Below are 14543 nucleotides of genomic sequence, written 5' to 3'. Positions count from 1 at the left end.
TCCCTTGCATTTGATGATGCAACGTCATTGTAATTGATTCATTTTCTCAATTAAATAGAGCTACTGCGCTTTTCTCCCTGAGAAAGCCACAGAGACTCCCACGTCAGATGCATTACCTATTTGCTCTGTCTCAGATATATACTGCTCGTATGGCTGCACTGCGCTCCTCTGCTAACTGCACTGGAAAACACGATGCTGCAACAGTATTTTTCAAGTTCTGAGCAGCAATGAACTCCGCTGTATTTATATTAGGCATATTTTTCACTGCTAAAACTACGTTGTTTACCTTTCCCGAGACCACATTACTGGGCAGCCCCTGCAACGATAAAACAAACCCAACTGACGACAACTTTACAGCCGGCGCTTCTGCTCTTGTGCACAGTTCATGAGGAAGCGCAGCATCCAGTTTTATTGCACATTAAGAACAGTGTTAAAAGTACTCAACATAAAATGTTTTATCTCCCTGCTTGCCCAGCTCTGCTCTCCCCTTCCCTGACAGCCTGGGTTTGTGCACTACGGGGGGATGAGAAGGGTAGGAGGCAGCAGAGCTGAGCAATTGGTGTCTGTGTAACAGAGAAATCAGATCAGGAAAAAAAATCTCATATCAGGCAGGAGATGGCAACTGCGATGGCTCTGTGCCTGCCATGGAGAATTTCAAAGGGACACAATGGAAAACTAAAGGATAACCCAGTAGGTACCGAGTGCATTTCATAACTATTGAGGATCACACTGAGGTGCTCCTGGAAGCATTATTTCCAACCTGGAGAACTCACACCCATCCTCTCACCATCCACGAGTCCCCTCGGCCACAGCCCGGGTGCAGCAGGGAATCCCATGGCCACGGCTGGGACCTTCCATTGGTCAGAAGACGTTTGGAGCCTCCCAGGTGCAACCACAACAGTGTGTACTTGCAGAAATAAACCATCCCTTTGATATTCTGCATTTCATTTGCTGCGGTTCTTTCAGTACCCAAAGATAAATAAATCCATCACATTCACGGTCTATTTCTCAGGTCACAAAATATCAGCAGCACTGAACTCAACAACACACATTCTCCAAACGGCCTTTTTGTAGGTTGGTTAAAAATGCAAAAGTTTCCCTCCTGCTTCATCTACTATTTAATGAATGCCTGCGGTTACGAAAAGCAACTTTTGACAAACCATCAGGTTCCATCTCTGTCTCCATGGAGATGCTTTGGACGGGAAGTGGCTGAGAAGACCTCTACCATCCCTCTCCCATGACATTCAGAAGCACAATCAACAGAACTCAAATGAATGCACCCCGGGTACCTCGGAGGAGTCACCAGCTACAGCTTTAATTTTCGCTTTCCCTCTCTGGAATTAGGACTTGCCCTGGAGCTCTTGTTTGAGAGATTTGCAGGTGACCCAGGGTTAGATCTTCCTATAGCAGTTAGCAAATTTTCTCTTAATATATATACTGCTTTTCAAGCCAGAGAATATTTTTTTTTTTTTACTTAAAATAATTAAAATTAATTGAAGAATACATAAACCAACAACTCATGCAATACTGCTTTTAAAGGAGGCTGCACCATAGAGCATTTATTTTCCTATCCCAGAGAACCACCTAATCCAGAAGTACATGCAGCTTATTTTTAACCTTTGGGAAAGAAGGTTATATTTTGCCGAATGGCAGCAACCACAGACAATGTTCCCTACTAACAACTGACCAATGCAATGTTTGATCCCTGCACTGGCAGGACTGGAAGAGCACTTTGCAAGAGTACTATGCTTCCTTTTGGTCTTCATCACCATGGATTCTACCCTTCCTCTGGATCTGCAGCTACAAAATACTGGATGTACCTCTATAAAATGCACTTGTACTTTTACTAGGGTAAATTGCAGCTGGTAAAGCCTCTGGAAGAGGTGGAGGCACCAGACCCAGTCAGAGCAGCCCCAAATCTCCAAACAACCCCATCCCAACCTGAGGGTTCTGCAAATGGCGAATTCCAATCGCTGTCACAAAACAAAGGGTGGAAAAAAAGGAAGAGCAACAATTTCGAAATAATAATAATAATAAAAAAAAGGACGATTCACAACAACCTTAATATTAAATATATTCTTACAATTATATTACGCTGGTTTTCCCAGAGGTCTGAAAGCAAATTTATATAAAGAGATTATTTCATCCACCACTGAACTGCAGCCACTTCTCAGAGAAATCTGTTTACCAGAGTTTAGTAACACAATTCAACAAACCGGGCATGAAAAACTGTTGGAATTATGGAGGGAGCATAAAAAGCCAACGACAGCCACAGCTGGAGTGGGACCAGGATGCAGCTAACATCGCTCCTGATCAGCAGGAATGGGGGAGGAGCAAGGCTTGGGGAAAGTGCTGTATTTAGTAGAATTGTAGAATAGCCCGAGTTGGAGGGGGCCCATCAGAATCACTGAGTCCAACTGTAATATTTAAGATGTCTTATTTAGCAATGAGATGCCAAAGAGAAGTGCTGAGGGCCAGCAGATGGACATCCATCAGGATGGTCCTTCCTCATTACTGCACATCCCTTCTTGCTTGGAAAGAAACAGGTAAGAAGTCACTGGTTAAGACTTGCCCACCTAGAGAAGTCCTGAGCTTCTGCTGACAAGCTGTAAAACCAACTATGATCATACATGATCAGAAATGACACAATTCTAGAGATACCTGAAAAGAAATAACCCACAGAGGCCAAAATGTAGTTATATGGGTGGGCTTTTCTATACAAACAGAAGCACTGAGGGTTTGGACAATGACAGGCATCCTATCCTACATAACTCCATTGCTCACCATAGCCAGCACTGCAATTCATCGTGAGTTACACACGTGGCTCGCACCTCCAAGCCTGGACCTCCAAATGACAGAGCAGAACCAATGGAATCACTGAGGTTGGAAGAGACCCCAACAATCCTTGAGCCCAGCCAGCTCCTCTCTGAGCTCCTGCGGCTGCCAATGGAGATGTGGCACCCAACCTCTGCTCATCCCCAGGTCCTGGATAACTGGGAGGAAACACACCTCCTCCTCCTCCCAGCCAAGAGATTCTGATGAGAGCATGGAGGAGATGAGTGCTTTCAGTCACTCCAATACATGCTGACACTTCCTAAGTGGACACCAACACAACCAGCCAACCCACTGCTCACCCCTTCCTATGGAGAGCTCACCATGCACAGACAAGCTCAGGAAACTCGTCCCATACAGAAAAGTGACTCCATGGTTCCTACTGCAGGCTGTGGAGCTGGGAAGGAAGATCATACACCTCCCACCCCATGGAAGCACCACCTTGTGCTGGGGACGTTGCATGCTTGGAGAAATCTCCCCAAAAAAGGCCACTGTTCCCTCCTGGATGCTGCTCTCATTCCTGGTACAAAGCTGTCAGAGCAAACATCATTCCAGTGCAGTCAGAAAGGCCTCAGCTGTGCTGTGAAGGCAAGAAAGAACCACATGGGACAAGAGAAGAGCCGCTTCCATTAAGCTTTCTTAAGTAAACCATAGAATAAAAGAGTGATGATGCCATAACCAACTGGAAAACACAAACTTACATCCTGACCCACAGACAGAGCGGTGGGGATCCCCTCTGCGAGCTCATCTGCCCCCTCAGAAAGACAAATGACAATTAGCTTTTACTTGTTCCCTGCATCTCCATGCAGAGCACACTGTTCAAGCAAGGATTTCCTTTTCTTCTGTTTAAAAAATCTGGTAGGAAGATTAAAAAAGAAAAAAATAAATAGATAAATGCATCTCGGTATGTGAGACAGAAATAAAACAAGTGCCAACATCTGTGCGCTTTCCACAAAGCAAATCCAAAACCCCGTTCAAATGGGGCAGCAAGTTTCACAAATGGATCACACTGAAGCAGGTTATTGTTGGCAAGGGACAAAAACTGACTAAGGTAAAATGTATGCAAAGTACATTATCTAAAGGATGAGGTATCCGATAAAACTTGTAATTGTCAGCAGCTCAAAATGACAGCAGAGGACCTGCAATATTTCCAGTGATTTCTGGAACGTATCATAAAAGCAAAAACATTTGCACAAATCTGTGATATTTAAAGACACGACCCAAATTTAACTGGGAGAAAAATCACTGTTTTGGCACTAGCATTTGAGCAGTGTTTAATGCCATTTAAATGGCTCTCTATCATGATGTATGTAGAAGAGGAGATTTCTTTCACTGGGAGACGTGCTGCAACCAACCCTCCATTCATCCCCACAAAATAAATGAATGCTTAAAGGATGTTTCTGTCAATCGAAAAAAAAACAGCAGAGCGGCTATTTTGCATGCCAAGTTAAACTAAGTATTTTTTTCCTTGACAACCTGCTTACATTTCAATGAAACCAGGCCAAATTTGGTCAATACTATGGATTGCATACAACAAAAAGCATCTCAGGCCGTGCTCACGGAGGGCTCAGAAAGCTGCAGCTCCACTTAAAGCCACGCAATTATTTCGCGAGCTGAGATGCAGCAAACAAACGAATTGGTTTGAGATGGGAGCGCTTGCAGGCGCTCGGCTGGGCTCTTTTTTTGACCTACAATTAAATCCTATTGCAGAAATCACAGCGAGGGCAGAACGCAAGATCTTGCAAAAAAACCACAAAACAACAACAACAACAACAAAAAAAAGAAGAAAAAGAACCACCTCCCCCCTCCACCCCCCTAAAAAACAACACCAGCAATGAAACAGCTCCGCTAACAGGGATGGGAGATCTCTCGCTGCTGGAAGCCTGGAGTGGGGCTGTGCTGTGGCCCAGAGCCGTCCGTGTGCCGGGCACTGGAGAAGTACAGAGCTCTCCCCAACGGGAGGAACACAAAGATGGCAAGCACTGAGCGCTTTCAGCCTACTATTTTCTTATAAAGGCACAGGCTATAAAACCTCCTATTATCCACTTAGGTCTGTTTGCAGTGGGAATTAAGGACAGCTCTCAGTCCTCTCCCCACCGGCTCTGAGCGGGGCTGCGGCTCCGTGCCGACGTGCAGCACAGCGGAGCTGGGAGACGGAAAACAGGGGAAAAACCCGAGCGTGGCTCAGCACCTTCCTCAGGCACCGCTGCTCTGCATCGCGCTGCACAACTCCACATCTCAGACAATAATTCAGGGAAGGCTCGTGTGACTTTCGGAGCATTCTGAGGGAAGTGATTTGGATGCAGGGATGATAGATTTTAAGGAACGCCATCTCCTGCATCCATCATCCCTTGTGTCTTTCTGAGCTTTTTTTTCCTACTTATCGCGTGCTTTATTTGAAACAGATTTTTAACAGATAATCTTGATCGTTATAACAATATCTTGCTCGCATTTTATTCAAATAATTCTTAAAAACAGCTTAAAAAGCCGTTTGGAATAACATCAAGCTCTCCATCAATCACACGAAAAAATTCCGCTGGCGGTTGTATAAACATCAGATCAACTCTGATGTCTTCAAGGATTTCAGAGTGAACCATAAAAAACTCCATTAACTTCTGACAAAGAATGCAAATTAATCACAACATGGGGTGAAATGAAATTAAAGCCTCTTTTCTAATCAATGACAAGGCGGGATGAAATATTTGCTCCTCTCCGTCTCCCCGCGCTCAGGCGATGCTGGACGCGCGGCTCCGCGCTCCGCACCCCAATCTCAGGTGCATCCAATTTGTTATCCGCGCTCTCCGGTGCCAGCGAAAAGCCTGGCGTAGACAGATGCACCGGGAACCTTAAATGACAGTTTTGGCCTCCGGAAGTGCGATCGCTACAGCAAAATCTAGTACAGCCTCCAGGTGAAATGTCTGGAGCTCCATATGGAGCAGGGAAAATTAACAACAAGATGAAAATCGCTGTAGCAGCGGGGAGCCGTTTTTTTTTTTTTTTTTTTTGGGTTTTTTTTTAGGGGAAAAAAAAAAAAAGGAGGGGGGGGGGAAATAAATTTAAAGATGAGGAAAGAGGAGTAATAAATTAATGGAGTGTGAAAACGTTCAAAGCTTTACAATACCAGGGGCACTGTTTGCTCAGATTTGGGGTGGGGGAGAAGCGGGGCAGAAGGTGTGCACGGGAGGGGGGGCAGGTTTATAAACTTTGGGTCATTTTCCTGTCATTTATTTACCCAGGCCTGGAACAGTGGCTGGAGGAGGCAGAACATCCCTCTGAATGCAGCACATCTGACACCCAGCGCCGACAGCAGCGCCTGCCTGTTCCTCCGGAGCATTTCCCTGCTGGATGCAGTCCTCCTGCACCCTGCTTTGTGCAGGGCTGGCCTACAAGCCGGGAATATTTTGCAGGCAATTCTTTTCATTTCTCCTAAATTACATTATCATTAAACAAGTCATTGCCCCCATCATGTTTTATACACCACACTGATGCTGAAGCTGCGACGAAGCACACTCAGCCACTGTGCATCTTTGGGGTTCCAGTTTCCAATTTACTTCCATTTGCTCTGAGGTCCCGTGGCCTTTCGCTGTTTTTATAGATATATATCTGAATATATATATATTTTTTTTATAGCTTGTCTGTGGAAATGAACAAGCTGCCGCCAACATTCGAGGAATTCAGATTCAACTTCCACAAGAAATTTGGAACTTATTTCTTATAAGTGCTCCTTTCACTGCTCTAAAAGCCTGCACTGATGGTACCAGCAGCTGGCTGCAGGGAAAGGGCTCTCCTTGCAATTTCCAATGCTTCCATAGGAAATAACTTTATTCTAAAGAGTTTTTCATGCCAGTGTGTGTGCGTGTGCACCACTCCTCTTATTTGAATGGAGCTGCACATCAGGGGAAGAATACACCCCTACCTGTGAGCCTCATACACTACCTCTTCCAAAAGGAGTTTTACACCATGCCAGGAAAATAAACAGCAAAATGTTGACAACTGCTCACCACGTTTGTCATGTCTTCTCATTTTAAGGATCTGAGTTCCCTTTGTGGAGTTCTCAGAGTGGGGAAGTCGGTTCTAACCGTTGCTGTTCCTCATTTCCATACTCAGCTCACCAGTGTTGGCAGTTACTGACAGATTACGAAATTAACTGCATATCGTGACCAAAAATTACAGGAACTCCACAACTAAAATCCGATGATTACAATGAACTCTAAACCCATAAGCAGCTTCCCTTATGTACGCAGTTGGTTGCACACCAACTGAAGATTAAATAATGACAACGTGACAAATCAGTGTTAGCAAAATTGTTGTTATAAAACACGTGGAAAATGAAAAGTGCTGACTTTTATCCTTAAAAGATTCTACTAAAAGCCACAAAAAAAAATCATCCTCTAATTGTGCCGGCATATTGCAGCAGTCCCAAATCTCCGCACTACGGCAACTCTCCCTATACATCTTATTCATTTAACCTGAGCTTGTTCACAGCATTTGTCTGCATCTTAGAAGTAGAGGAAAAGGGGAAAAAACCCTTTTTTGTTCAGCTACAGCTGGAGGCAAAGGCTCCTCTGTGGGCAGTTCCTGGTGCTCCCCAGCAAGGACCCATTGGCAGAGGGAAGTCAGCCCAAGCTGATGGAGGACAAACACTGTGAGCACATCTGCCACAAGCTTCAATCACCTCAACAAACCCAACGATGTGATGAGGATCCATTCAGTTATGTATAAGTCCAATATATGTTGACAAAGACATTGAATAAACCCAACACCCTACAACTGTCCACCTGGTCAGAGCGAGGTGCTGAGGGTTCTGGCTACCAGCTATGTGCACTTGCATCCAAAATTCAGATACTTCACATAAAGTCCTTACAAAAAGCAGTTGCCTGAAAACCTTAATAGCTACATTTTAAAGTTTCACCTCTTCAACCATTTTGCATTAAAAAATATACACAATTTCATGGCCTATTGAATTTGCCAAATATTTTTTTTTTACAAACACGATCTGTCTTTTAATTAGAATAGCAAAGATAAAAGGATCTTAAACAAGCAACCGTGTTCAGCTCCCAGTTCAGAAAAGCAGTTTTGGTCTGGAACCATCTACAATGCATGCACCCCAACCTCCTTCCCCAGCTCCAACATCTCTGTGCACAGAGTGCAGCCCGAGACGCATCCCCCGGCGCCCAGGTTTCACACTGCTCTGTGCACAAAGGGCATCGTGATGCCCAACCAGCACCAGTGGCTGTGCCAACACATGGAGGGCACTTGAGCACAAGAGCTGCTTTTTCAGCCCACCCTCAAAGGAGAGAGGGTTCATTTCACAGCATGAAGAAAATACGGACAAAATCTGCTGGGTACCCAATGACAGTTCTCCTTTGGTCAGTAAATGTTTTCCACAGGAGGGGAAGTGAAAAATCAGCGCGTTTCCACGTACGCAAAATCTTTACAAGTCCATAAAACTGTCAGGAGAATTTGCTTAAAACAGCTTATAAAAATGGGAGAGAATGAGTCCCAGCCTATTATTCAATAACCATGTTTGTGAGGCATCTGCATAATCTAACCATGCATAAATTAGTATGTGTATTACAACAGTTATTTGCATAATAATAGCAAGTTAATAGATGCTTAAAGAGCACAGACCAACACCACCTTTAAATCAGACATGCCTCCAGGCACTCTGATCTGTATAGACCAAGATGCAGAAAGCAGCGCTCATAAAACACAAGAAAACATAAAAACCACATTCAAATAATTCATTTTAGTCCCTGGACATTTCACTTTTTCCACTCTCCCAGGAAAGACCGATTAGAAGAACTACAGAATAGTTTGTGCTTATGAATTCTAACACCCACCTCGCAACAGGAATTTAAAGGAAGCACCAAACCTATTCATGCACTGACTGTTTTGTTCAGAGCTTTGTGTTTTTTTCAAGCACGCAAAGCCAAAGTGGTAACACAGAGCATTGGCCATGGCCAAGTTGGAAACAGCTTTACGAGTTAGGAAATGTCAGAATATAAACACAAACACCAGTTCATGTTAGCATATCTCCCCTTGAAAGGGAGAATCCAGAATCCTTTCACGTATTCCATTCACATTATAGTTTTGATTTGAGATGATTTCAGGCGGTTGTAACACCATTTAAAATTGGAACTGAAAAATGAATAGAGAAACAAGGAGTAGATGCATCTTCCTGGCATCAAAAGCACTGCTGTACATATGGGATTATTTTTTAATCTCCCAACGAAACAATCATTAACATCACCATAATTTTCCTTCTCTCCAGGGAAGAGAAAATCACGAGTTTGGGGGGAAAAAGGGAAAAAAAAAATCAATACAGACTTCTAAATGACTCCTTCAAGATAGTACTTTTCAATTTAACAGGACAGATTTATTTGTATGTGGCTCAAATGTTCACAATTGCTCTCTGCACCTTCATACATAGGAATGAATGTCACAGTGGCAAACAGCAGTAATGAACAATCTTACCTGAGGATATGGAAACCTCCCAAGAGCAAGCTGGGAAAGGAAATAATATTTGTCTAGTTACACAGATTTGCATGGAGGGCACATTTTCTTAAAGAGAGAAAAGTACTCAACTCTTACCATTGTATAAATGGGGAAATGCCAGCAGAAGTACACAAAGAGCTGCATTTAGAATGGAGTCGTTCACAACAATTAGCCCTTGTTTTACATTTCCGCATATTTCTGTATTTCTCGAGCTTTAATCTGTACCACTCAGTGACACTGTTTGATGCCCAAGTTCCTGAGGACTCTCTAAATTAAACCAGTTCAGCCTCAGCAGCGAGGCCACCGACACTGACCTTCCTGCTAATTATCTGCAACGAGCAGGTATTGTAGAGCATGCACTGAACTCCCTAAGTCCTTCCCTAACCAGCTCAGAGTAAAATCTGGGTTATATAGCTCAGGTTTGTTTCCTTATTGGTGTCAAACCCAGCTAGGAACCTGTGCATGAGATCTGGAGAGAGATCGTGGCACTGCAATCCAACACATGGGCTTTCCTTCAAGCCTACTTTCAATCGCATGCCATATGAGCAGCATGCATTGCATCATTCCTCACTCCATGCCTTACTGATGTATCTGCTAGTATTGTTATTCGACCCAACAACAACATTAACACTGCCACGATGCCACAGCTAATCATCAGCCTATGAGAAATCCTTTGTTTGGTACAATAGTTTAGGTTTCCCCTATTGGCATCTGAACCTTCCAAACAATTTCGGCAGAATACAACCATTCTATTTTGTCTACCATCCAGCAAAGGACATGGGCTTCCAGAGCTGACACAGACACCCCAGATGTGCACTGCGGGCAGTTATCTTTGTGTCCTGATCTGCTTTCTGAAGAAGCCCATGTCCCTGCACTGCCTGCATAAGACCTGTAGGAAGGTGGGTTCATGACACTGCTGATAAGCAGCACGAACCCTTCCCTTCCTTCAGGGGGCGATTACCTTTGGTCAGGTGCTGGCACAGCTGCCCAGGGAGGTGGAATCACCATCCCTGGAGATGTCCAAGAACCATGGAGATGTGGCACTGAAGGCTGTGTTCAGTGGGCATAGTGGGGGTGGGTTGGGGTTGAACTTGGGGATCTTTTCCAACCCTAACAATTTTGTGATCTTCAGGATGTGATCTACCCAGAGGTTATGAGTGCAATGCTATCATGCGTGACAAACTATACTCACTTCAGACTGAGAAGCAGCATCAATGCCAAAGGTCTCAGCCGCGCTGTGTACTGCCAGCACTGGGTGAAAGCACCCCACTGCACCTGTACTGCTGCTGTCATTCGAGCTCTTCAGTGCCAGGGTTATTTGACCTAGGCAGACTGCAGCTGAGGCAGCTGTGCCCATATAACCTATGATGAAATTTCAGCCCAGTTGGCAGCACAGAACCATCTGAAGTACAAACAAGGCAGAGGCAGAGCTGCAGCAAGGTGGGGAAGCGGTGGGGCAAAGTGCAGCAGCCATCACTCAGTCTCACCCGGTGAGATACAGCGTGATGTGGAGGCCATACAGAACAATTCCCTCTCCTGGGAGGACCTTCGTCAACTTACAAGAAGCTGCATGACATCCTATGAAGCACTGATGCTGCAGTACCCTACAAATATCTAAGAATAAACCTACAAATGCCAAATAAACACTTTACAACAAACAAAACCAGAAGAAAACTTCATTTTCCCAATGACTACTCACTTAAGAACAGTCGTGACAACAGCTACAGACTTGTAGGCACATCATATTTACTCCACGGCATAAAAACAAGATAATTACAGCTCTACACATAGGGTATCATTCTGCAGAACTTCTTAAAGCAAAAAGCCCACCACCACCTCAACGCTGGATTCACACTAAGCATTCCTGCCCTCAGGGACGATTCCTTTCCCTGACCACCACGTGTTACAGTAGGGCTTTGCCTATGTGACTCCAAAAGGCACTGAACAACAGGGGAAAGAACAGTTCTCTGCCAGATTTAGGTATGCAGCGTACAAATAAGCCCCCAGGAATCCAAAATGCACCGGGCACGAGTTCTCTGGGGGCTGTTAACAAACACAGGCTGTGCTTGGTGAAGCTGCTCCCTGAGAACTGCAGAGCAGGGCAGCCCCAGATGGGTCGAGCAGCAGTTCTGCATTCCCAGAACCATCACTCAGTTCATCCAGTCAGAGTTGTTTCCCTCCTGCAAGATTGTCAAGGTATTATAAATTAAGAAACTTACCAAAGAGTATGTAATCTTCCCTGAAATAGCCTGCAGATATGTCACTGTACTAAATGTGTTTCAGATTTAATGAAGCTTTAATGTCCTTTTTAATTTTGCCTGTTTCTATATCACCAGGGGTCGAGCAAGGCAATCAGCACTCAAGAGGGTGGTTTGGTTTAAAACTAGGAAAAACTCATTTGCTTATGAGTTGCACTGTATTTTCTTAATTAAATTTACTAAGTAAAATGGTTTAAGTTCAGCCAACCAATGACCTCTGTACATAGATTTAGATTTATAAATAGTGTCACAGTAAAAGCAAAGGAAAAAAAAAAACAAACCAGCAAAAAACCTCCCAAAACAAACAGATTAGAGCTTTACTAAAGGGATTTCTGTGCCCTCCATCATCCTGACTCCAGGAAGGCATTTAAATGTGTGTAACTCAGCTTAGAGCAGAACCCAGCAAATGTAAACTATGAAGTTAAAACAGCGTCAAAAACTTCTCTGTGTTTCCATGAGGCAACTTGGGAACTTCTCATTTTGTTTTTAAGGCATCGCAGCCAAAATATAACAGTTCAGCTTTCAGAAGTCAGGGACAGGAACTGACCACTGCTTTATGTGGCTCTGGATATTACAGAGGAGAGAAGGGAACGCTCAGACTCCGAGGTGCTGCTTCTCATTTCCCTGTGGGCCCCTTCACACTGCACAAAGACTGTAAAAAACCTCATTTTAAAAAGGCACAGTGAATTGCACTGCCAGCGTGGTACACGAGCATAAATGGGAATCAAACCACACCAGCAAGAAATACGTCAGAGTAGCATTTCCCTTCACTATTTCGCTTCAGACCAACCGCATGCCTCTGCATTTTTTTTTTCCTTTTAACTATTACTTGCTTAGACATAAAGTAGCCCATCAGAATGGGAGCACTTCAAACACTCATCTTCATGGGGATCAGTGAAGTTGAATCCTTAAAACATGACTTGTGCTACGCAATCCCTGATAGGAGCATTCACTGAGACTTGGAGAAATGCAGAGGGATGCACAGGGAGCACACACTCATGAATTTAAAACAGCAACTGACAAACTGAGACAGAAACACCTCAAAGTTGAGCCAATAAAATGCAGAGGTAGTTTGTCAGATTGGGTCAAAATATGCTAAAAACAAAGAAAGAACAGCAAAAAGCACGAGGCAGCCTGTGTTTGGTAGGGTTATAGCAGCCAGTGTTGTGGTCAGGGCCCCCAGTTTAGGGTTAGGGCACCCAGCATCAGGGTGGGGGCAGCTCTGGTAGAGCTGGGAGCCCAAAGCCTTTGTGCTGAGCAGCTGTAAGAAGAGCTGGAAAACAGCTCCAACCAGGCTCAACCTGTTCGCAATTAAAAACATACACTTAACGTGCAGAAAAGTGAAGACAAAATCAAAGCGACTCATTGAAAAAACATAATTAACCGATTCTGGAGCTGACGGTGGAAATCCAGAAATCCTTGCTAACAAACCATTTCCCTTGCATTGCTGCTAAGCATTACAGCAGCAGTCCTGGTCCTGTTCAGAAAGGGACCGAGGGAAAGAAGCCTCAGATGCATTTTCAGGGCACTTGGGAAATAAAAGTCTCCCACTTAGATCAGTATCCGCGTTGTGCGAGTTGCTTGTTAATTTACAGTGAGGCTGAGAAGCGCGGGATGTTTTTATTCTTCATTTAGACACATTCCACGTTTCTCAGCATAAGTGCAAATTGAAAATAAGCACTGGCAATATCGCCCGGGATCCAGCGGAAGGAGGACTTTATGGTCTGAAATGTTCTCAAATTTGTTCTTAATTACCTCGTGCGCATTTCACACAATTAAATTTCCATCTGAGGATTTTGCATTGAGATTCTGCACCGCAGTTAAACCCTCACTGCCGTCACTTCGGAACCTTCAGACACAGGGAAATGTTAAAATCAGACTTAACTACTGGATAACATCAAATTCCCTGGGTGAAATGTCCTTCCAAGACCAATTTATATGTTCCTAGATAGGCGGCTTAAAATCACCTGAAACTCTGCAGGGTACGGACCTTCATAAATATTAAACACCTCAAAAACTACTCCAAGATTTTTCTTCCCTTCTATTATCAATTTTACCGTCCTCTTATTGCTCAGTTTAAAGAAAAAAGAAGAGAGAAAATCCAAAAGGATATAACAGCAATTTACCAGCGTTAAAGTGCTGCTGAGGTTAAACTGACAACAAAGACGAACAGAAGCACAAAGCATCTTGAAGTAGGGTTTCAATTAAATGTGCGGGATTTAGCAATGCAGGACGAAAAAAAAAAAAAAAGGAAAAAAAAAAAAGAGTTACAAATTAATTTAATCTTCTGCCTATAGTTTGCAGCTGCACTCCGAAGTGTCTGGGGCTTAAGAACAAAGCCTTGAAAGGCCTCGGAGTGAGGAAAGCTTCAATTTTTAATGTATAACGCCATTAGCTGATAACTTGTGGAATCTGCGACCCCCGCGGAGGGGCATAAGTGTGGTAACAGAGACTGATGAAGTGACATATTTGTTCGTGTCGGGAACCATGAGAAAGGAGGTTATTACTGACACCGCCAGGCCCACCAGAAATATGCCCTAATAACCTTTGGGACGCTCCTTGGCGTGAGCAGATGAGTTTTGAGGATCTCTCTACATAAAATATATTAAAAATCAAAGCCTAATTCACCTTAATTAAAGATAATTAGTTTCACTTTGACTTCTTTTAAATATGAGCTATAGCAAATGCGCCGTGTACCGAAGGCTGCGTGCAATCATGATTAAATGGCACATTTCCTCTCCACGGCCCTGTGGATGAGCAGGCTTTTACCGGCGGTGCTTCAAAGGTGCTGCCAAAGGGAGAGGAGCAAACAGAGCCTCTGAAAGGACAAGGGGAAATGGTCTCTAACTGAAAGAGAGGGGTTCAGAGCGGATATGAGGAACAAGATTTTGCAGTGAGGGTGGTGAGGCACTGCACAGGCTGCCCAGAGAGGCGGTGGTGCCCCATCCCTGCAGA

The 14543-nt window shown here is 44.1% G+C and overlaps 1 protein-coding gene across 4 annotated transcripts in view; it reads right to left on the bottom strand.

Moving 5' to 3' along the window:
* MAP2K5 (mitogen-activated protein kinase kinase 5) overlaps positions 1-14543 on the bottom strand; it is a 107202-nt gene that overhangs the window by 31221 nt on the left and 61438 nt on the right. For 3 of the 4 annotated variants that reach the window (XM_015873307.2, XM_015873304.2, XM_015873308.1), the window contains one exon: positions 9310-9339. The exons of the other annotated variant lie outside the window; for it this stretch is intronic. In XM_015873307.2, the coding sequence (XP_015728793.1) occupies positions 9310-9339 (30 nt within the window). The remainder of the gene's footprint in view (positions 1-9309; positions 9340-14543) is intronic. 4 annotated transcript variants of the gene reach the window in all.

Source organism: Coturnix japonica, chromosome 10, assembly GCF_001577835.2.
Source record: "Coturnix japonica isolate 7356 chromosome 10, Coturnix japonica 2.1, whole genome shotgun sequence".
Lineage (NCBI taxonomy): Eukaryota > Metazoa > Chordata > Aves > Galliformes > Phasianidae > Coturnix > Coturnix japonica.
This window is presented reverse-complemented; position numbering and strand designations above follow the sequence as displayed.